The sequence below is a fragment of the Plecotus auritus genome (genome assembly GCF_963455305.1).
Source record: "Plecotus auritus genome assembly, chromosome: 8".
Taxonomy (NCBI): domain Eukaryota; kingdom Metazoa; phylum Chordata; class Mammalia; order Chiroptera; family Vespertilionidae; genus Plecotus; species Plecotus auritus.
This window is the reverse complement of record NC_137782.1, coordinates 164297901-164322573: the sequence shown is the minus strand read 5'-3', so window position 1 is coordinate 164322573 and position 24673 is coordinate 164297901. Positions and strand designations below refer to the sequence as shown.

The window sequence follows — 24673 nt, the reverse complement described above, 5'->3', positions numbered from 1 at the left end:
CCAATTAGATTGAAATACAGATGTTATCACCTACATAAAAACTCCCTATGACTCTTAGAATAAAAATACTTGTCAGCCCGACTTCTATGACTCTCCACATTTTGGCCCAAACCTACCTTTTCTGGTCTTATTTTTTACTATGCTTCACAATACTCCAAGGTAAATTAGCTATGCATCAAACATACCTTGCATTTTTCAGTCTTCCCTCTGCCTGGAATGCCTTTACCCACACTCACCTCTAAATGTTTTATCCATCATCCCTGACTACCCAGGTCAAACCTCTAAGACCAACCCTCACAGAGTGCCCCTCCACCAAATTTCAGTATTATTACCATTTTGCTATTATACAGCCCCAACACAAATTTATTTTATGATTATGTTTTATTACAAAACTTAGGTGAAAACAACTCAAATTTATCTCAGTTTCTGTGTGGAAGGGTTCTGGACATGGATTAACTGGGTTTTCTGTTTAGGGTCTCACCAGGCTGAAATTAAACTGTCAGCTCAGACTGTGAAATCATCTGAGGTTTGGGGTTCTTTTCCAAGTTTACTACCAAGCTTATTTGTTGGCAGGTTTCAGTTCCTTTCTGTTTTGCTGGCCCTTGGCCAGCAGTCACTCAGCTCTTAGAGGCTGCCTGCCATTCCTTGCCACATGGTGTTCTCAGAGGCAGTTCCCAAAGTGTAAGTCAAGAGAGTGGGGTTTGGTACAGAATCTCCTAAAGCAGGAAATAGATGGGTTCCCAAACTTGTTTACGGCTAGTTTAAGTGCCTGTGTGGTTACACACTGACCTTCAGAAACAAGTGGCAAATGGTATCCCTGAGGTTAAAAGGCTTTTCGTGAGTAGTCTCAAACCTCTGCGAAACTTTGCTAAGAAATAACATCTTTACAGTATATAGTTTTCTCATTAGGAAATATAAAATAATCCATATTAATTTTCAACAATATTAACCGTGTTCACAACATACTAGCCATTATAAAAAGAACGTTTCATACATTCTCATCTAACATCCCAAATGGTAAGTTCTTTTATCTCTATTTTAAAGTTGAGGAAACAGAAAACTTAGTATAAATCTCTATAACTCCAAAAGTGATCCTTAGACCAAAGCACCAGCATTACCTGGGAACTTGTTAGAAATGCAGAATTTCTGGCCTGGCCGTTGTGGCTCAATGGTTGAGCGTCAACCCATGAACCAAGAGGTCACTGGTTCAATTCCCTATCAGGGTATATGCCGGGTTGCAGGCTGGATCCCCAGTAGGGGGCGTGCTAGAGGTAGCTGATTAATGTTTCTCTCTCATCAATGTTTCTATCTCTCTATCCCTCTCCCTTCCTCTCTCTCTAAAACTCAATAAAAAAAAAATATTAAAAAAAAAAAGAAATACAGACTTTCTGGCTACACTGCAGACCTACTGAATAAAAATCTACATTATAGCAAGCTCTCCAGATGATTCTTATACACATTAATGTTTGTGCACTTGTTTAAAGAATCTTCCAAGCTGACATAATAAATGTTAGAACCAACATCAAATCCAGATTAAGGTTATTCCCAAGTTGCTATGAAAAAGTTTTTTATTCCCCATTATGTCTTTCATGGGTAATTAATATTTATAAAACTTCTTTCCATTTTGTTTTCTCTTGTAATCCATTTATTTTACATCTATATGCATGTGCACACACACACACAACACACAAAATAAAGAAAATATTTCCTACATATTAATATATTTCATGGTACCATCTGCATAAACTTAAAAAATCTGTCAGAATCACTCAAATCATATAGAAAACTAACCACTATAAATCAATAGCAATATATTTAAATTTTACATTACTATTTAGAAACAAGTCACTAACATTAAGCACTTGGAAACTGAATATGGCTAAACCAGCTATTAAATAATTCAGATATCATTGGTTTAAAGATTCAGAATGATTTAGGCCATCCCAAGCTGTGAACTCCAATGGAAGTCCATTCTAAATGTAGCATCAACTGCTAAATGTCAGTAAACCAAAGAATCTTCCAATGAAAAGTCTTTTACAACACAATTTTTACTAAAAGATGGATCAAATTACTCAGAAGACACTATAATTAATAAGGTTTACAGTGTCCCCTGAGGCCCAGGACCGAGTACATGTGTATTCACCATTTAACCAGTTTTAGTTTTGTCAAGCAAGATCAAAAGTAAAAATTATCACAGAATAACACACAAGGGTCTTTGGAGGCAAATACCCAGGTGGGACTTGAAATAATTTCCTTTCACAAACAAACCAGAAATACTCCACCTGTTTTCCTGGCAAACACCACTTAATATAGTTGACTAACTTTACTCAAATAGTATTCTCTTGAAAGGGAGAACAATGTCTTCTTTTACCTCCAATTAAAAAAGATTAAGCCCTGGCCAGTGTGGCTAAGTTGGTTGAGTGTGCCCTCTGCTCTGAAAGGTCACCAGTTCAATTCCTAGTCAGGGCACATACCCAGGTTGCAGGCTCAATCCCCAGTACGGGGTGTGCAGAAAGCAGCCAATCAATGATTCTCATCATTGATGTTCCTATCTCTTTCTCCTTCTCCCTTTCTCTCTGAAATCAATAAAAAAATATTTTTTTTAAATCTGCATTTTGACTTTATTATTTTTTTTAATTTATTGATTACGGTGTTACGTATGTGTCCTTATTCCCCCATTACCCCCCTTTCCCCCCCCCCATCATGCCCTCACCCCCCTGTTGTCTGTGTCCATTGGTTAGGCTTATATGCATGCATTCAAGTCCTTTGGTTGATCTCTTCCCCTTGCCCCCACACTCCCCTACCTTCCCTCTGATGTTTAATGGTCTGATCAATGTTTCTCTGTCTCTGATCTATTTTTATTCATCAGTTTATGTTGTTCATTATATTCCATAAATGAGTGAGATCATGTGATATCTTTCTCTGCCTGGCTTATTTCACTTAGCATAATGCTCTCCAGTTCCATCCATGCTGTTGCAAATGTTTAAGAGCTCCTTTTTTACCACAGCGTAGTATTCCATTGTGTAGATGTACCACAGTTTTTTAATCCACTCATCTGCTGATGGGCAATTAAGCTGTTTCCAAATCTTAGCTATTATAAATTGTGCTGCTATGAACATAGGGGTGCATATGTCCTTTCTAATTGGTGTTTCTAGTTTCTTGGGGTATATTCCTAGAAGTGGGATCACTGGGTCAAATGGGAGTTCCAATAAAAATATATTTTTAAAAAATAATAATGAGTTTATATAACTTTAATAGAAACTCAAAGTTTAAAGCAAGTAATACTATTGTATTTAAGTCATATTTAAAGAATTGCACCTATGTTCATTTTTGTATTTTTAATTCTAAACTTTCTTAAATAATTTTTTCCTTTACAAAAACAAAGAAGTTCAAAAACTTAGTACATTCAATTACCTTTTAAAACACTAAAAAATGCCCTAACCAGTTTGGCTCAGTAGATAGAGCGTTGGCCTACAGACCAAAGGGTCCCAGGTTCGATTCCAGTCAAAGGCATATACCTTGGTTACAGGTTCCTCCCTGGCCCGGGCCTTGGTCGAGGCTCGTGCAGGAAGCAAGTAAATCAATGTGTTTCTCTCACATCGATGTTTCTCTTTGTTGTTCCCTCTCTCTTCCACTCTCCCTAAATATCAATGGGAAAATATCCTTGGGTAAAGATTAACAAAATAATAATAATGTAAAAAAAAAAAATTAAAACACTAAAAACAGCCCTGGCCAGGTGGCTCAGTTGGTTGGAGCATCGTTCCATACACCAAAAGGTTGCAGGTTCGATTCTTGGTCAGAGCACATACCTGGGTTTTCAGTTTTAAAAAAGTTACTCATGGTAAATAGATTGATATTTCTCTCTCCCTCTCTCTCTCCAAATCAATAAAAAACATCCTATATCCTCAGGTGAGGATTAAAAACACACACACTAAAAACGTGATAAATCAAACTGCACTAAAAATACTAAATTTCATAATACTAAAAACTATGATGGCCTCTATGAGACATGGGAAGAAAAAATACAGAACCAAAGGGGTTTCAGAGTTTATTCTGTAAAAAAGACACAAATAGCAGGTTTTAGAAAAACCTACTGGTCAGTTCCCTGTAATTGTATCTTCCACATACTGGCCTCTTTCCAGACAGTTTTTGTAATGAAAACATAATGCCCTTTCACCGACAGCAAAATTGCACAGCCTTTTAAGGGTGGATAGATTCTGTGGATGATGAAACAGCAAGGACTTCTGCAAATCTGACCTTATTTTTTCAGCTTCTGTCAGAATTCTAGGAGATGCAGCAGCAGCATCTTTCACAGAGAGGTTTAACTTGTGTTCAAAATTAGATTTTGATTTTTTTCTTCAATGAGTTAGGAGCATTGTGGGACATAAAAACAGGACAGAAGGAGGGATGAACTAAAAAAAATACAAAATTCAAGAAGCAAAACACACGGAAACTTTACTTCATTTTTATGGCAAGATGTAAGATCACTCAAGAAAGTGTTACATCAAATCATCTAGCAGACAGACTTGCAGATAACAATTTCATAAATGTTGAAATATCTTATAATTTTATGTCAATTATACCTCAATAAAAGTTATTGTTTTTAAAAAAAAATCATGGATCAGCCTGGCCAGTGTGGCTCCGTGGTTGAGCATCCATCTAGAAACCAGGAGGTCACAGTTCTATCCCTGGTTAAGGCACATGCCCAGGTTGCGGGCTCAATCCCCAGTAGGGGGCGTGCAGGAGGCAGCAGACCAATGATTCACTCTCATCTATGTTTCTATCTTTCTCTCCCTCTCTCTTCCTCTCTGAAATTAATAAATATATATTTTTTTAATAAAAAATAAAAATCATGGATAAGAGCAGTTTCTCAATCTTTTTTAATTTTTTAAAAAACATTTTTTTAGCCTTAGCTGGTTTGACTCTGTGGGATAGAGTCAGCCTGCAGACTGAAAGGTCTCAGGTTCAATTCCGGTCAAGGGCACATACCTAGATTGTGGATTTCATCCCCATGTGGAAGGCAACAGATGGATGTTTTTCTCTCTCCCTTCCTCTCTCTAAAATCAATTTTATTTTCCATTTTCTATACTTCCTACATAAAAGTCTTATTCCTTCAACAGAAATTTTTTATCTTCAATCTTATTCCCCAACATTAAATAACTTTAGATAAATGACAAAAATAAAATTCTATGGCCCTAACTGGTTTGGCTCAGCGGATAGAGCATTGGCCTGTAGACTGAAGGATCCCGGGTTCGATTCTGGTCAAGGACATGTGCTCGGGTTTTGGGCTTGATCCCCAGTAGGGGGCACGCAGGAGGCAGCCGACCAATGATCCTCTCTCATCATTGATGTTTCTATCTCTCTCTCCCTCTCCCTTTCTCTCTGAAATCAATAAAAAAGAAAAAAAAAATCTATGTACATTCAAAATAATATTAACATGTAAATGAAGTCTATATAAATGCCATCCAAAAAAAAAAAAAACAAAAAACACTTTTTCTTCAGTCTACAAACCATGTGCTACAGATCTACACTACAGACTCCTGTGCTCCTCAACTCTATCACCCATACTTCACTTATCATACTTGGACTACTTTACTCCCAAAAGATACCCAAAGATACCTCTAGTGTACATGTCTAAGGTCTGTGTCTCTGTCCCTTCCACCTATAATCACAACAAATCTGTCCTCTTAGGTTGTTTTTCTCTTTTAATGCTTTCCTAGTTGTGGTGGGTCACAAGAGAAAAGTAAAAAAAAAAGAAAAGAAACAGGATTAACAATATTATACTGTACTATTTTGAAAGCTCTGCTTTGCAAAAACAGCTAAATTCCTCAGGGATGTCATCAAATATTTAGATGATACCATGTCTTTTTTTAAATAAGCATAAATGAACATTAGAGTCAAGTGCAATGCCTCTCAATATCTCTTACTATAAATTTTCCTATTTAAATTGCACCAAACGCTATTCTACAGATCTCTCACCTGAATAATGCATTTTATAATAGTGTATTTTATAAGACAAATATAAATAAGATCATCAGGGAGACTCTATCTAGTGTCCTTAGTTATTGGAACCTGTTTATACATTTAATCAGCCTTTTGGCAAAATGGCATAATTTTACTATTATATAATAGTTATGAATCTTATTATTTTTTTATTTTTTGTAATTTTTTTAAATTGATTTCAAAGAGGAAGGGAGAGGAAACATCAATGATGAGACAGGATCATCAATTGGATGCCTCCTGCATGCCCCACACTGGGGATGGAGCCCACAACCTGGGCATGTGCCCTGACCGGAAATCAAACCGTGACCTCCTGGTGTGGTTCATAGGTCGGTGCTCAACCACCAGCCGGGCTATTTTCTTTAGGTTGTTCACAGCAACCTTATATCAACCCATGTAGCTCTCATATACCCACATACATACCCATATCGTGTACATATATAAATGATAGAATAATTTTATCTGTTGCTTCATTATTAGTCAGAAATACAACCCTATTTTAATAGCGCTCCCTAAAACAGGACAGCTCTACAATACAGGTACCAAGGACACAATAAAATAAGAAGCAGATAATGCCTGTATTCATAATTTTATTATGTCCTTGCTGAAACTCTGTTCCTAGAACGTTTATTTGACTGTAATGATATGAAATAAGTTTAAAACTTATTTCTCCTGCCTGGCCAGGGTAGCTCAGCAGGTTAAGCATCATCCTTTGCACCGAAAGGTTGCCTGGTTTGATTCCTGGTCAGGGCACATACCAGGGGGAGCTCCATCCCTGGTCAGGGAATGTATGGAAGGCAATCAATTGATGTTTCTCTCTTACATGGATGTTTCTCTTTCTCTAAGCATGTCCTCAGATGAGGATTTTTAAAAAAATTACTTCTCCTAGTTTTCTTGATCTTATAAATATATGCACCCTTTTTTTTTTTTTTTTCTTTTTTAGTGATCTTAGAGAGAAAAGAAGGGAGGAGGGATGGAGAGAGAGGGAGAGAGAAACATCTATTTATTGTTCCATTTATTTATCCATTCATTGGTTGCTTCTTGTATGTGCCCTAACCAGGAAAGAACCCAAAACCTTGGCATATCAGCAGGATGCTCTAACCAACTGAACTACTCTGCCAGGGCACTATTTCTCAATTTAGGTCAAAGTTACTTCCATTTGTCAAATCACCAATTCTCTGATCTCATTCTAAAGTCTAAAATATTAAAGATCTACTTTTGTTTATTCCTCTTCTAAACTTCCTACAAGCAGAAACCTTTTGAGCACTGAGGTTTACTTTAATTCCTCACTTTATAGATGATAAAACAAACCAAAAAGGGTATGGTATTTTCTAGATTTTGGCTACTAGGAAAAAAGTCTTAGTGTCACCATTCTCTTTCTAAAGTTCATTTTTACTTAGACTGAAGCCTTATACATTTACCAGAATAAAATAAAGACACCAAACCACTAATGAACTGATCCCTTCAGGAACTCACTCAGAACTCTATTAATTAAACTAGTCTCGCCCAGTCCTTGTGGTTCAGCGGATTGGGAGTTGTCCTGTGGTTCCATTCCTGGTCAGAGCACATGACCCGGTTGTGGGCTGGATCCCCAGTGGGGGGTGTACAGGAAGCAGATGATCTCTCATTGATGTTTCTCTCTCTCTCTCCCTCTCCTTTCCTCTCTCTCGAAAATCAATAAAAACATTTTATGAAACAAAAACTAGTCTTTCCATCTTTAAAATACTATTTTTCACACAGCTAGCTAGAGCATGAAATGTTTATTATAAATAAACATACTAATTACAGGTAAATATAAACAGATGTAAATAATTTTTTCCTATTTGTCACAATCTGCCAATGATTAGACTATTTCATCCGAAGAGATAATACTTCAAAAAATCCTAAGATTCTAGAGACAAAATTAATTAACATAACTAGGGTTAGGGTCTGCTTACCTAATAGTTAAAGTTTACAATTAAAATTTACCATCCTTTTAATAAAGGAAGAGGTCTTGAGGTATTCATCAAGTAGAAAAAAAGTAAAACAGTCTTCTGTGAAGGGGCAATTTCCAGACCACCAAGAAAATTATTTCTATAGAATTTTTAAAATCTTTTAGAGAGTAACTACCAGCAGTCACAATTATGAAGACAAACTGTATGTAAAAACACTCAATAAATAAAATGTGCTTTTATTTACTTTTTCACATTTCCAGCTGAAACAGTTTAAGACTCATCAACCCCCTAACATATATCAAAATGTTAACAGATATAGCTGAGGGGTGAAATACGGGATTTTTTATTTTCTTCTTTATAGGTTTCCATAATCTTCACAAATTTCCCGGAGTGAACATTTATTATTTTATACTGTATTCAGAAACATCTCATTCAAAAAGAAACCAATCATATAATAAAGGTTCATTTAGGAGCGATCTCCATGTTGTACCAGTATTACTGACATGATTCACCATTAAAGATAATGCCTCCACACCTTCTCACTTCCCAACGCTAAAAAGCTGTTTTAGGTCCTGTTACTTTTCTGCTGCATCCTCACTTCCACACGCATACACACACTTTAAATTTTTTTCATAAAAACACAGTTCTCACTAATCCTAAATAGTCCTATTTTTAAAACCTACCTATAAGTCTCGTTATAGCAAATTTAGAAAGAAAAAAAAAAAAGATGGTTTTACCCACTAAGTACAACTTCGCGAAGCCACCATCACTTTAATTACGGAAAAGTCAAGGCCGGGTAAACTACACGTCCCGCCATGCATTGCTGCCTTGTTCAGAGTAGGTCTCTACGGAAACAGAAAAAAAAAAAAAATTCTACAAGTCCCACCTGTTACTTGGTTTCTAAACACCTCCTGCACTTTCAGCTCCAAGAGCAAACAAAAACAGGAGCCTCGTGACCTCACGTTGGATCGGGGAGCCCAGAGGAGCAGGGAGCGCGAGGTCAGACGCCTTGTCTGCTCTAGCGGGTAAATTCTACCAAGCTCCTGTGCTCCCCTCTTCTTTCCGGGGCTGGGTGCACGCACAAGCCTTCTCCTATCTACATCCAATGGGGGATCCTCAGCCGCACAAGGGAGGAGAACCGGTTACTGTGCAAGCACAACAGACTTCCCCATGCCGGGGCGGGGGCTACCACAGATGGGGGCTCAGAGCGACGTGACCCCGAGAGGCAAGCTTCAAAACACGTAGAGGACTCGTCGCAATCGCAGGGAGAAGCACAACGCCGCGACGACCCTCTTCCGCTGGGCGCCTCCATTCCCACAAGGATCACAACCCGACACTAACCGCCGCCTCCCGGCGCGGTTTTGTGCCCCCCTCAGCCGGGTCGCTGGGCCAATGACCTCCCTTCCCCTGCCTCCGGAGGTCGGCGAGGGAACGAAATCCTCCCGGCCTTCCCCTTCGCTTCCTCCCCCTTACCGTCTTGGCGGCCTCCGCCCAGGTCCTGCCCTTCTTCCTACGGCCCTTTTCCCTCATGTCGGGTCTTGAACTGACTGGGAGGCTCCCGTGTCCGGGCTCCGGCCGCCCTCCCTGCCTGCTCTGCCCTGAGCTGCTTTTCCCGCGGTGCCGGGAAAGGTGGGAGAAAGGGGAAGTCGGGCCGGAGGAGCACCCAAGCAGAGGAAGCGGCGGGGGTGGTGTGCGGGGGGGTCTAAGGGGCGGCCGGTCTTGCTGCCGTTGCCACTGCTACCGCCGCTGCCATATTGGGTCCTTACTGTACAGGCAGCCGCTACGGTCATGTGACCGCTCCCGCGCGGCCGTCACTACTGTACGCAGCCGGCAGCGCGAACGAGCGCGCGCGCGCGCGCCCCCACCCAACGCGCGCGGCAGCTGGGAGAGCGAGCCGGCGGCAGCCGCGCCTCGCCACGCCCCCTCTCCTCCGGAGCATGCGCGTAAGGACAGTCCGTCGCCAGCCTGCGCGTGGCGTCAGGCTCTCACGCCCACCCCTGCGGAAGCGGAACTTGATCCGTCCCGGAAGACATTGAAACGGATTGCCACCCGGTGCTAGGCGCCGCCTTGGCTGTAGAGACTTGGAATAGACAGTCTCTTCCCTCAAGGGGCGAGCCTCCCAACTATCACCTTCAGTAAGCCTCGTACTTGCGTTTTTTTCATGTGTCCATGTTTATCTTTACAAAAGTTATCTTTTTGAAGACTTGGAATAATTCTCCTCTACTGAATGCATGAAGCAATTTGAAATTGATTTACCAAGCTCACAAGTCTAGGATGTAGAGAAAACAAATGTCAGATTGCTAGCCCAGAGCCCTTAGCATCTCCTCTGAATGCCTGTCAAACTTGGTGAGCTCAGCTCCGGCACAGTGCCTGTATATATTGGGCGCCCAGTAAATATTTGCTGAATGATTCAGCTATGTCTGTGGTCAGAAACCATTATTTGTATTGTCCATAACAGCCTCCTAAAAGATCGGGAATGTGGCATCTTCGGTCGAGTTATCCACATCTTTATTCTTTGCAAAGTAAAAAGAATGTGTAATGATGCCTACTGATCTCCTAAAGCCACCTGCTTCAAAGAAGCAGCTTCCAGTTTACTAAAATTACCGTATTCTAAAATAGACCTGAGTATTGGGCTGCTTCTTGGGAGGTAAGACAGGTGAGAGCAATACTTGGAGTCCATGTAGGGTTTCAGAAGTTCATGGACTCCCAAGATTATGGACAATATTTTGTATGTGTTAACTGTTCATTTTTTGAGAAGAGGATTCAAAACGTTTCCTCAAATTTCCAAAAGGGGTCTGTTACACTAAAGAAAAGTCTTCATAGGGCGTTTGAGAGGGCATCTAGATACTCATATTTCTCTTTAAGTCATTTGATCAACAGCCATTGATAAGGATATATTTTCACAAACTCGTTCAGTAACTCATAGCACTATCCATAACACTAAGATATGTACCATCTCTCTCTAAAGCCTAGGTCTATAGTCAGTTCAAGAAACACCTCTCGCCAAACCAAGATGGCGGCATAGGTAAACACCTAAACTGCTGCCTCGCACAACAATTTCAAAACTACAACTAAAAGACAAAACGTCTATCACCCAGAACCACGGGAAAGCTGGCTGAGTGGAAGTTCTACAACTAGAAGGAAAGAGAAAAGAGCATTGAGATGTGCACAAGCGCAGAAAAGCTGAGGTACGGAGGCACGTGAATCGGGCTGGCGGCGGGCGACTGGGTGCGCTGATTTTTTCAACCTGAAGGGAAACAAGCTTTCGATTACTCTGAACTCCAGTCTCTGGGGAGACGCTGGGGACCCAAACTCCTACGGGGAGAAGCTGGATTGTCTGCCATCGGGTCGGAAAGTGAGGGTGGCTTTCTTGCAGAGGTGCGCGCAGCAATCATTGTTTACTGTGCTGGTGTGCAGGAAGCTGAGACTTGGAAACACAGAGATGCAGAGATGGCTGACTGGCAGCCATCGCTGTTTGCCACGCCCTAGCCTAGTGACTCCCTGAGACCCCACCCCGTACAATCTACAAACCCACCCAAGCTCCAAGCAGCGGCTTTAGCATATGAATGGGCTGCCCTATCGCAGCTTAACCTAACAAACTGCAGCTCTGGTCAGACAGCTCCAAAACCTCCAAAACCTCCACACCCCAAGCAAAGAGGAGAAAACTGTTGTTCTCGCTGTAGCTCCTGCTGGGTGGCCTCAGACAGTAGCTGACCTGCACCCCATTGGAGATCCAGAAGCTAGTGTATCTAGTGGTCAGTGTGAGATGACACCAGATTTCAACTACTCACATCCATAAGTGACACATTCAAGAGGCAGACTCAGTGAGCACCAAAGCCCCACTGAAGCAGTCCTGCCCCATAAGCGTGTCTCCAGCACAGCAGTTCTTCCATTAGAGACACAGCAGGTCCTCACAGCCAATTGGCCTGGAGGTCAATTCCTCCCAGTGTACCAACAGCAAATCAAGGCTTAACTACACCAAGACTTTGCACTCAGCCCACAAAGGGGTGCACCAAGAGTGTCCACCTCAGGTGATATGTTGAACCACTGTTCACCTACCACAGAAAACCACTTCATCAACACAGGGAAGCAGCAAAATGCGGAGACAAAGAAACATGTCACGAATGAAAGAAATGGAGGAAAGCAAACTACTGGACATAGAGTTCAAAACCACATTTATAAGGTTACTCAAGAATCTTCTAAAAACCGCCGAGAAACTTGATGAGACCTCCGAGGAGCTTAGTGAGACCTTCAAGGACCTTAATGAGAATGCCAAAAAAATGGAAAAGGACCAGTCAGAAATTAAGCATACACTGTCTGAAATAAAGAATATACAGAAATTCAACTGTAGATCAAAGGACCCCAAGAATCAAACCAAAGATCTGATATATGAGGAAACAAAAAATACCCAACCAGAAAAACAAAAAGAAAAAAGAATCCAAAAATATCAAGATAGTGTAAGGAGCCTCTGGGACAACTTTAAGCGTACCAACATCCAAATTATTGGGGTGCCAGAAGAAGAAAGAGGGCAAAATATTGAAAACCTATTAGAAGAAATAATGACAGAAAACTTTCCCTACCTGGTGAAAGAAATAGACTTACAAGTCCCAGAAGCACAGAGAACCCCATACAAGAGGAATCCAAAGAGGACCACACCAAGACACATCATAATTAAAATGCCAAGGGCAAAAGACAAAGAGAGAATCTTGAAAGCAGCAAAAGAAAAACAGTTACCTACAAGGGAGTACCCCTACGACTGTCAGCTGATTTCTCGGCAGAAACTATGCAGGCCAGAAGGGAGTGGCAAGAAATATTCAAAGTGATGAACAGCAAGAACCTACAACCAAGATTACTCTACCCAGCAAAGCTATCATTCAGAATTGAAGGTCAGATAAAGAGCTTCACAGACAAGAAAAAGCTAAAGGAGTTCATCACCACCAAACCAGTATTATATGAAATGCTGAAGGGTATTCTTTAAGAGGAGGAAGAAGAAGAAAAAGGTAAAGATAAAAATTATGAACAACAAAATGACAACAAATACATACCTACCAACAAGTGAATCTAAAAATCAAGTGAATAAAAAATCTGATGAACAGAATGGACTGGTGAATATAATAGAATCAGGGACATAGAAAGGGAGTGGACTGACAATTCTCGGGGAAGTGGGTATGAGGGGTGCGAAGAGATTGGACAAAAATCTTACACCTATGGATGAAGACAGTGGCGGGGGATAAGGGCATGGGGTGGGGTGGGAAATCATGTGGAGGGGAGCTATGGGGGGGGGAAAAGAGGAACATCTGTAATAATCTGAACAATAAAGATTTATTAAAAAAAAAAAAAAAAGAAACACCTCTCCATCCCCAGCTGTTGACTGGGGCTTGTCATGCAGCCCTGTTCACTAGGCAGTCTCCCTCATCTTGTTTTCAGATCCCACTAGGCCAGTAACTCCCACTGTCTTTACAGGCATGCACCATACACAGATATTTCAGTCAATGCCTGACCACGTATGTGATAGTGGTCCCCTAAGATTATAGCAGAGCTGAAAGATTAAGCGACATGGTAGCTTTTGTAATGTAGCACAGTACATTACTCAGTGTTTGTGGTGATGGTGGTGTAAGCAAACCTACTGAACTTCCAGTCTTATAAACATACTAGAGGCCCGGTGCACGAAATTTGTGCACTCGGGGGGGAGGGGTCCCTCAGCCTGGCCTGCACCCTCTCGCAATCTGGGAGCCCTCGGGGGATGTCTGAGTTGGACATCCTTAGCGCTGCCGCAGAGGCAGGAGAGGCTCCCGCCACCGCCGCTATGCTCGCCAGCTGTAAGCCTGGCTTCTGGCTGAGCAGCGCTCGCCCTGTGGGAGCGCACTGACCACCAGGGAGCAGCTCCTGCAATGAGCGTCTGCCCCCTAGTGGTCAGTGTGTGTCATAGCGACCGGTCATTCCACCGCTCAGTTGATTTGCATATTAGCATTTTATTATACAGTAGGTCCTCGGGTTACGTCAGAGATCCATTCTTATGGCGCGATGTAACGCGATTTTCACCGTAAGTCGGAACCCACCCACATAAGCACCTACGTCACTCACATGGAGCACATACAGAGCAGTAATGAAGTGAAACAGTAAAAAAAAGTTTAAAAGATAACATTTCCTGACCTTTACTTGTGGTAAATAAATAATAAAAAACATAAAGCACGTATGTACATACGTTGAAATGACAGAACTTTTTTTTTTTTGTAAATAAATGGGAGATGGCGACGTAACCACAAAATGACGTACATCGAGTCCAACATAACCCAAGAACTGTCTGTAAAGGATAACACAGCCCGGCAAGTATGGCTCAGTGGTTGAGCATTGATCTGTGAACCAGGAGGTCGAGATTTGATTCCTGGTCAGGGCATATGCCAGGTTGCAAGCTCAATCCCCAGTGGGAAGCATGCAGGAGGCAGCTGATCAATGATTCTCTCTTATCATTGATGTTTCTCTTCCTCTCTCTCTCTCTCCCTTCCTCTCTGAAATCAATAAAAATGTATTTTTTAAAAGTTTACCACATACAATTATGTACAGTAGGTAATACTTGATAATAAACGACTGTTACTGGTTTATGTATTTATTATACTATACTTTTTTTGTTTTTATTTTTATTATACCATACTTTTATATTTCTGGAAGAATACACAAGAACTTATTAAAAGTAATTATCTCAGAATAGTGGGACTGGTGGTTGGGGGTTATGTAAAGAAGATTTTGCTCAGCCCTGGGGTGCTGGGGTCTGTGTCTTGACGTTCGTCCCTTGGGGTGTGGAGAGCTGGCAGCATGTCGGTGGAGCTGGGAGTCGCATTTGCTCTGTGGACAGTGAAGGAGCGTGTGCAGCAGGCAGTGGCGCGTCGGCCGCGTGACCTCCTAGCCATCGAGCCCCGGCAAGTAGCCGTCAGCAAAACCAAACCTGCACATGTGGTGATTGAGGCCTACAGTCACGGCCAGCGCACTTTCGGAGAGAACTATGTTCAGGAACTGCTAGAAAAAAATCATCAAATCCAAAAATTCTGTCTTCATGTCCTGAGATTAAATGGCACTTCATTGGCCACCTGCAAAAACAAAATGTCAACAAATTGATGGCTGTCCCCAATCTCTTCATGCTGGAAACAGTGGATTCTGTGAAGTTGGCAGACAAAGTGAATAGTTCATGGCAGAAAAAAGGTTCTCCTAAAAGGTTAAAGGTTATGATCCAGATTAACACCAGTGGAGAATCTACCTTCAGAGACAGTAGCCATGGTGGAACACATAAATGCCAAGTGCCCCAGCCTGGAATTCGTGGGGCTGATGACCATAGGAAGCTTTGGGCATGATCTTAGTCAAGGACCAAATCCGGACTTCCAGATGTTAGTGTCCCTCCGGGAGGAGCTGTGTAAAAATCTGAACATTCCTACTGACCAGGTTGAGCTGAGTATGGGCATGTCCATGGACTTCCAACATGCAATTGAAGTAGGATCTACGAATGTCCGCGTAGGAAGCACCGTTTTTGGAGAGCGAGATTACTCAAAGAAACCTGCCCTGGACAAGTCCGCAGCAGACCTAAAGGCCCCCGTGGAGGTGGCACAGGCACACTGAGCCACAGAACAACCAGCAGTGGCTCACCGCCCGTGGACCCTGTCCAGGAAGACTAACTAGGCACTCACCCGAATTTTCATTTTGATATTCCCCTGTTTACAGCACAACCATGCTCTCCTTGTGACCTGGTGAGAGCACGCTGAGGATCATGTGTATTGATGGAAACAGTCTGTATTTTGTGTCTGACGTAGGAAGCTTGCTTCATGTAATGGCTTTGGATTAGATTTGAGAAATCCTGACATTTCTGCAGAACAGATACTAAATCAATAGCCAGGAATTTAGTTCAGTATTGAATCCTGCACAGGAGCACAGTCAACCCATGAATGCCTTTCCCAGCTTAAAATTTGGTCACTGATGCCTGTAATGACAGATGCCAGAGTCAGAGGAATTCCCATTTGTCATCCACTTTAATAGAAAACTCCCTGTGATTAACAACTTCATACAAACCCCCGCTGAGGAATTATCTTCACTATTCTGCAGCAAGGTGATTTTGCCTACCTTACCCTACCCCCCATTTCCACCCCGCCCAATAAATATTTGTTTCTACTCTGGAATAGCAGTACATGTAACTTCAGGAAATGGCTCAAGTTAATGCTCCGAACCCCAATGGTTGTTGATGGGAATTGGTGTCTTTGGTCACCCTGTAGTGTTGACCCTGAAAACTATAGGGGTAACGGAAATGTGACTTGAGCCTTTTTAACATCCTCCTGAAGAGGCAGGACTTTGAGTTTTTTTCCTGGGCCCTACAGTGATGAGAAGTTAATGATATGATTTCTTGTCCACCATAATTCTCTTTAAGGTGATTTCTTATCAAGGACCAGTGAATCGTGTAGCTCCCCAGAAATGAAAGATTCCTTCAAAGCCAGTTCAGGTTGACAGTATCAACAAAGCCTGACTTTGAGGTTCCTGTTCCTGAGGAGCACTTTCTGGGCACATTTATAGGCCTCCCCCTCCCCCTACTATATTGATAACCCAGAACTGCAGCTCTTCTTGTTTGTTAATAGAGAGCAAGATATTAAAAAACCAGAAAGCACACTTCTCAGATAGTCATGACAGATGACTTTGGTCTGGGTTGTTTATTTCCTAGATGTTTTTTCCTATTTATTCAATCCCCAAATCTTTAATTTTATGAAATAACTTTCAGACAGGATGCTGCTGCTGAATGTAATTTTGTAAAACTTCCACCATTATGATCCCTGCACTGTTTCAGTCAGCAGTAGAATGTGATATTTCAGAGTCTATTAAATAAAAATGTGAGTTTGAATTTAAAAAAAAAGATTTTGTTTCTTTTTTAATAAGAACTATTAATTATGATCATTAGTGATAGCTAACTAATAGTTTTTTTAAAAGAAGGGAAAAATATAATCCTCCTGTTCTTCCTAGGTTTTCTCTGCTGCTGCATGGAAGCTATCTAAAATTAATTTGATTAAAGTGTTTTTATCCCATGGGGGAAAACACACTATAGTACCCCTGCTAAAACATCACACTATACCCCAGGAGTAAGATGGACAAATATGGACAGTTCACAAAAGAGGAAATTCATTAGGTAATAAACATTAAAAAACAATATCTACTTCATGAGTATCAGTGAAATCTAAATTAAAATTAATTAATAAAAGAAGTTATTTAAGAATCCTGATTAAACATACTTGTATAAAAATTAACAAGTTCTATCAGAGGCTGGGTAGGGGAGGATGGGGAGTCATTATTTAATAGGTACAGGGTTTCAGTTTGGGATAATGAAAAAGTTCCACTTAATGTCACTGAATTGGACTCTTAAAAATAGCAACTGGCCAGTGTGGTTCAGTTGGTTGGGCATTGTCCCATGCACCGAAGGGTTGCCAGTTCAATTCCTATGTATGTTTCACTCAGGTTTTCTCTCTGTCTCTCCATCTCCTTTCCTCTCTCTCTAAAAATCAATGAAAAATATATATTTTTAAAAGCATCTAATCTGATCTTTGTTATTTTCTTCCTTCCACCAACTGTGAACTCAGTTTATTCTTCCTTTTCTAGTTCCTTGTGGTATAATGTTGGGTTGTCTATTTGAGAGCTTTTTTTAATTTTATTTTCTTAAGGTAGGATTTTATTGCTATAAACTTCTCTCTTAGTACTGCTTGCTTTATCCCACAAGTCTTGGTATGTTGTGTTTCCATTCTCATTTATCTCAAGATATATTTTGATTTCTCATTGATTTCTTTGAGCCATTGGTTGTTCAGAGCATGTTGTTTAATCTCTGCATATTTGTAAATTGTCCAGTTTTCTTCTTATAATCAATTTCTACTTTCATATCATTGTGACTAAAAAGATGCTTGATAGATAAGGGGTCAATGAGGGGGGAGGGGGACATATGTAATACTTCCAACAAATAAAGATTTAACTTAAAAAATAGATGCTTGATAGTATTGCAAAATTCTTGAATTTATTAAAACTTGTTTTGTGGCCTAACATATGATATATCCTGGAGAATGCTCCATGTGTGCTTGAGAAGGATGTGTGTTCTGATGCTGTTGGATAAAATGTTCTGTAAATGTCTGTTAAGTCCATCTGGTCTAACATGTTATTTAAGTCCAATGTTTCTTTATTGAGTTTCTGCTTGGGTGATCTATCCATTGCTGAAAGTGGGATATTGAAGCCCCCTATTGTATGTTGCTGTCTATTTCTCCCTTTACATCTATTAATATTTGCTTCATATATTTAGGTGCTCCTATATTGAGTGCATAAATATTTACAAATGTTATATTCTCAATGAATCGATCCCTTTATCATTATAGATGATTTTCTTTGTCTCTTGCTACAGTCTTTGTCTTAAAGTCTATTTTGTGTGATATAAGTATAGGGACACCTGCTTTCTTTTGGTTTCCATTTGCATGGCATATCTTTTTCCATCCCTTCACTTTCAGTCTATGTGGGCCCTTAAAGCTGAAGTGAGTCTCTTGTAGGTAGCATATGTTTTTTTAATTCATTCAGCCACTCTATATCTTTTGATTGGAGAAAGAAAAAAAAATTTTTAAGGTACTTCTGTCCATATGGTAAAAAGATACTCAAGTATTCTTTATATTTCTTTATTATGTTTTAGTTTGGGCCTAGACTAGGTACATAATGCATGTGGTAATAAGAATTCATTGCCATTAACTTAATTAAATTAAATAAATGAGTTTAATTAAATAAATTAGTTTTTAGCTTTCAGCCATGAACCAAATACTGAGGACCAGAAAGGAATGCAAGACTACAAAGCAATGAGGACAGGGGCTATATCTGTCATGTTCACTATTATATGTGCACTGCCCAGGATAGCACCTTGAAAGAGAAAGTGCTCAGTACATTTTTATTGAATGAATAAATAGATAAATGAATGAATGAATAAACAGGACACAGTCCCTATTCCAAAATAGCTCTTTATTTATTTATTTTTTAGAAAGGGGAGAGACATCCATTTGTTGTTTCACTTATTCATGCATTCATTGGTTGTTTCTTGTATGTGCCCTGACCAGGTATGGAATCCACAAATTCAGCATATCAGGATGACACCGAACTAACTGAGCTACCTGACCAGGGCCCCAATAGCTCATATTAAAGTAAGAAAGACCTATAAACAAATTAAATACTATGTAACCATAAATATGTATGCAAGATCCCAGAGTGACATAGAGGAAAGGTAATAAACCCTATGGGGATTAGGGCTGGAGAGCATGTCCAGCAACGCTCCAAGCAGGAGCCTTCTAGATCATGGTTTGTAATGACAGCCAATGAAAAGAGTGGTGGGGCAGGGAGAAGAAGTGACATTAGGAGTAGGGAGACCAGTTAGGAGGGCTTTGCTGCACTGCAGGGAGTGTTATGTTCTCAGGTTCTACATCAGGGTTCCCAACCTGGAGTCCAGGGGAATGTACTTGGACATTAGCTTAGACAAAATTATGTTTTTATTTTCACTAATTTTAAACTGATTTGTCACCTATGACTTTGTCACTAACGGAAATCACAGATATTTTTATATTGTATTATAGTTACCACAATTTCAATATTTTAGACCTGCCACTAGATCGTGTCATGTGATGCATTGAAAATGAAGCACACCCGGCTGGTGTGGCTCAGTGGTTGAGCATCAGTCCATGAACCAAGAGGTCGCCGGTTTGATTCCCAGTCGGGGCACATGCCCGGTTACAGGCTTGATCCCCAGTAGGGGGCATGCAGGAGACAGCCAATTGATGTTTCTCTCTCATAGATGTTTCCATGTCTCTCTCCCTTTCTCTCTCCCTAAAAATCAATAAAAACATATTTCTTAAATGAAGCACATATATTGCCATATCACCAATGTGTTTTTCTAATAAGCTGATCACCGTATGTCAATATAAATGTCTTTGTAATCTTATGTACTTTATTTACACATTGAAAGAGATTCTGAGAAGGGGTCAATGGACTTAAACTGTCAAAGGAATTCACAGCAAAAACAAACAAACAAGCAAACACAAAACAGGTGGTAAAGATGAAATCCTGGTTTCACCACATAAGCATGTGACTTCAGACAGATTTTTAAAAAATCTTTCTTGGCCTCAGTTTTCTCATGTGGAAAATAGGTGTGATATTGATAGTATCTATTTCATAACTTTCTTTTAAAGATCAAATAAATACAAATAAAGAGCTTAGAATAATGACAGGTATACAATAAACATTCAATAAATGATAATATTATAACCTGTTTAGATCTTGGTTTCTGAAGAAAATCCAACAAATGATCTCTTAAATTCAGCATCTCTTGAGACTCTCGCCTATATGTGAAGATTTTCCTAAATGCTACTTAAGGCAACAGCCAAAGAGACCCCATTTTCTCTCCTTTTCCTTTTGAGAATCAATCAAGTGTCAACACTAGGTTCTCATTTTCTGTAGAGAAATAAAAAGGCAACTTCCTGAGAATTAAGGCTGATGCATAAAGGCTGATTTAGAATTGATAGACCCCTTTGGAAAATATCCTATTCCAGGTTCTCTAAGGCATGAATCTGGATGCTATTGACAGGCATGAACTAGCTCACTTCATGGCCATGTAGGGAAAACCAGAGCCGACTTCAACTGGCCTGGACTGCAGGTGGTCAGAGACTCAGAGATGTAGGAAGCAGGAAGGAAGGCGATGGAATTGGAGGCCAGCCAGGAGCAAGCTGGGAATAGCTAGGCTATGCTGCTCCTTGGTTACCACGGGCTTTGTCCAGCCAGATGTCCTCAGCATCTCCTTGGTTTTCTGCCTGAGGAATTTGACTATTCATTCTGAAGTTGTCTTAAATGCTGTCCACATTTACAATAGTCCTCAGAAGCCAAACACATTGTAAAATGTTCATTCTGGCAAGGGATATTTTACATAGATGGGGACACAGCCTGGATCTAAAGGGATTTAGGTTCAAGTCCCAACTTTGTTACTTACTACTTGGATAAACTGAAGCAATTTCTTTAGATTGTCTAATCTTTAGTTTCCTCATCTGCCAAAACTGAGAATATGTACTCAATGAACACTCATTTTGAGCCTATCATGTGACAGGCTTGTTACAGCCGTTTTGCCCTCGTACCGCCATGTTAACCTATTCTCAATACCCAAGGCTCAGATTTGGGTGTTGAGGATACAGAAGTAAACCAGATAGGTAAAGTAGGTAAGGTCATGCTGTCATGGAGCTTTATTCAAGTGGAGACAGGAGAGAAATAAATAGACAATATTAGATATTGATAAATGCTTGAAAGACAATAAGACAAGTAGTTGTGCAAGAGAGTGACTGAGTTGGGAGCGTCTTTAGATTACAAGGAAAGCTTCTCTGAGAATCTGAGCTGAAACAGAAGACAAGAAAAGCAAGAAGGAACTAGCCTAGAGAAGATCAGGGTGTGGAGCTTTCCAATTAGAGGGAAGGGGAATTTCAAAGGCCCTAAAGTTGAGGAGAGAGTTTGGTATGTTCATGAAATATAAAGAAGATCTAGAATGGAGTGAGGTGGAGAGGGATCTAGGAAGAGGTGGGCAGGACTGAGGAAGTGGAGGAGGATGTGGGAGATTTGAGGAGAGCAGAGGATGTGTGAAATCATTGTTTTGGAAAATGGGGAGAGGACATACTAAGGAAGTGCAGTAGGTTGCTTGGCAGCGTTGAGAGACTCCTTTTGAAATGTGTGGTCATGAATTTAAACTAGAACTAGTTGGCATAGTGGATGTTGTTCTGAGGATTAGATAAAATGAATGGCAGTTTTTGATACTGGTAGACAAAGTTAAATCACTATCGTAAGAAGCAGAAAAAAACTCATTTATTTTTGCCACCATTTGCCATTCATAGAAGAAGTAAATAATACACCATAAATTCTGATCTTTGGTTTAAGACTAAGGTTTTCTTCTAAACTTAGTTTTTCTTTCGCATCTGGATATTTTAAACCTGAATGTTTTTGCATGCGTAATACAAAATGCTATGATATTTGCTCCTGTGGTCTTTTTTTTTTTTTTTTTTTTTTAATTTATCTCAGAGAGGAAGGAAGGAGAGAGAGATAGAAACATCAATGATGAAAGAGAATCATTGATTGGCTGCCTCCTGCACACCCCCTACTGGGAATTGAGCCCGCAACCTGGGCATGTGCCTTTGACCGGAATTGAACCCGGGACCCTTCAGTCCGCAGGCCGAAGCTCTAGCCACTGAGCCAAACCCCTAGGGTGCTCTTGTGGTCTTAATAAACTGGAAGTACATTTCTTTGGTCAGTCCCTTGTAGAACCACTTCCTTATATTCCAAATACAGGAACACAGCTCATCTTGGTATACACACAAAATTTGCTTCACTTTATCTTTTTGAGTGTTCAGACAAAAGAAAGATTTCCCTATTTTGAAATGTTAATTACCAACATTTGTTACCTGGGAATAACTCTGCAGCCTACGATATCACATCTATTGCAACTTTAAATATTATCTCCCTACAATGCTAGAATGGAGATAATCACAACTGAGATTTCCTGTAATTTCATCTGACCAATGAGATTCCTTTTTATGGTTCCATCCCTTTTATTTTATTTTTACTTATTGACTTGAGAGAGAGAGAAATATTGATTTGTTGTTCCACTTATTTATGCATTCATTGGTTGATTCTTGTATGTGCCCTGACCTGGGATCAAACCCACAACCTTGGCGTATGGGGACAACACTACCCAACTGAGCTACCCTGCCGAGGTCCAATGAGATCTTTTTTCACAAATCCCCTTTTTCAGACTTCTTAAGGTTGCAAAGTCCTGATATGGGAAAAACACTAATAACTGATATGGGATATAGCAGAAATGCTGAATGAACTAAATTTGAACAGGACAGGATATCTGGGGTTGGTGAGGACCTCAGGGGCAGTGGCTGGGAGACAGGTAGATGCTGAGAGGTGAGAATGACAACAGATTTGATAGGAGGCTAAAGAAAAATCCAGCAGGAATAGTAAGTGAGCTCACCTGCTAGGAGGCAGAGAACAATGTAAGGTTCTATGCATGCAGTCTGACAGCAGGCTGTGAGGACTCCAGCTTTTATACAGTCCGAGAAGATGAAACAGTGAGGTAGGCCCTAACCGGTCTGGCTCAGTGGATAGAGCTTCGGACTCAAGGGTCCCAGGTTCGATTCCGGTCAAGGGCATGTACCTTGGTTGCAGGCACATCCCCAGCAGGAGGTGTGCAGGAGGCAGCTGATTGATGTTTCTAACTCTCCCTCTCCCTTCCTCTCTATAAAAAATCAATAAAATATATTTTTTTAAAAAAAAGAAAACAATGAGGTAGGCCCCCAATGTCAGTCTTTGAGAGTCCCAACTCCACGTTCTGTAAATTTTTCCCAGGTGGTGGTGCCTCCCAGAGGCACCATCCACTCCAATGTCCTTGGTTCCTCAAAGAAACCTCCTCTTATCCACCTCCCACCCCCATTCCACATATGGTATGTTTACAAGTTGGAGAAAAAGAGGTTCTGAGGTTGTAGCAAATGTGGCTGGTTTCTGACACATCCGCTCAGCACTCAGTGTTCCTGTATATGCTGACAGCTCCTTCCTGCAAGCATCTGGGACTCACTGCCTGAGAGTTTTCCCTGATCATTGGAGCCGGCTTGACTCACGAGCAGGGCAGACCAAAAAAAAGCCAGGGTCTTAATGCCTGAAGGAACAACCGTCGAACAATGATTGACTGGAGTTGGTGTAGAAATACATATTTCAGTTACTTATTGCTGTGTAACAAACTACCCCCAAACCAGTGGCTTAAGACAACACTGATTTGTTATTTCTCATGATTCTGTGGGTAGGCTGGGTGGTTCCTCTTCTGTGCTCACTCACATAGCTGTATTCACTGCAGAGTTAGCTGGACTGAAAGCTCCAAGCTGGCATGACTTACATTTCTCGCAGTTGACCTTGACTGCTGGCTTGGGACTTTGGTATTCTTCCACATTGGCCTTCTTTCATTTACTGGGCTAGACGAGCTTCCTTCCCAGTGGACATATTAGCACATCAAGAGGCCAAAGGCAGAAGCTGCAAGGAGTCTCAAGGCCTAGACTTTGAAGCTGGCACCATATCACTTTTTCCATTCTTATTGGTCAAAGCAAGTCATGAGATCATCCCGATTCAAGGGGCAATGGCTATAGACCATGGTGCTCCTATGAACAAGATAGATAGGTAGACAATATAATTTGCTTAAATTATATACTCAAAACAAGATCAAGCGTGAATGTGACAGACACACAGACACATTCTAGAGTGAGCCCCCTTCCTCCATGAGTCACACTCTTATATAATTCTCTCTCCTTGAAAACCCATGCCTTGATTCTTGCCTGTAGATTATGGCAAAGGTGATGGGATAGTCACTTCCTTGATTAGGTTATGTCATTTAAAAAAGTCCATCTTGCCTAGTCAGTGTGGCTCAGCGATTGAGCGTCAACCCAGGAACCAAGAAGTTGCCTGTTTGATTCCTGGCCAGGGCACATACCCTGGTTGATCCCAAGTGGGAAGTATGTAGGAGGCAGCTGATCGATGTGTTTCTCTCTCATCGATGTTTCTATCTCTCTATCCTTCTCCCTTCCTCTCTCTCTCTAAAAATTAATAAAAACAGCTCTAGCTGGTTTCACTCAGTGGATAGAACGCTGGCCTGAAGACTGAAGGGTCCCAAGTTCATTTCCAGTCAA

At 40.8% G+C, this 24673-nt stretch overlaps 1 protein-coding gene and 1 pseudogene across 3 annotated transcripts in view; one reads left to right on the top strand and one right to left on the bottom strand.

The window, feature by feature from the left end:
* ASXL2 (ASXL transcriptional regulator 2) overlaps positions 1–9787 on the bottom strand; it is a 78551-nt gene extending 68764 nt beyond the window's left edge. Inside the window, exon 1 of one of the 2 annotated variants that reach the window (XM_080683673.1) lies at positions 9408–9787. In XM_080683673.1, coding sequence (XP_080539799.1) covers positions 9408–9464 — 57 coding nt within the window. In that variant the 5' untranslated portion in view covers positions 9465–9787. The remainder of the gene's footprint in view (positions 1–9407) is intronic. The other variant, XM_080683674.1, reaches the window with a different exon arrangement.
* A 4960-nt stretch (positions 9788–14747) lies between these two features.
* On the top strand, positions 14748–15542 carry LOC308256190 (pyridoxal phosphate homeostasis protein-like; annotated as a pseudogene). Its single transcript has one exon. The product of its transcript is annotated as a pyridoxal phosphate homeostasis protein-like (transcript).
* Positions 15543–24673: the final 9131 nt, after the last annotated feature.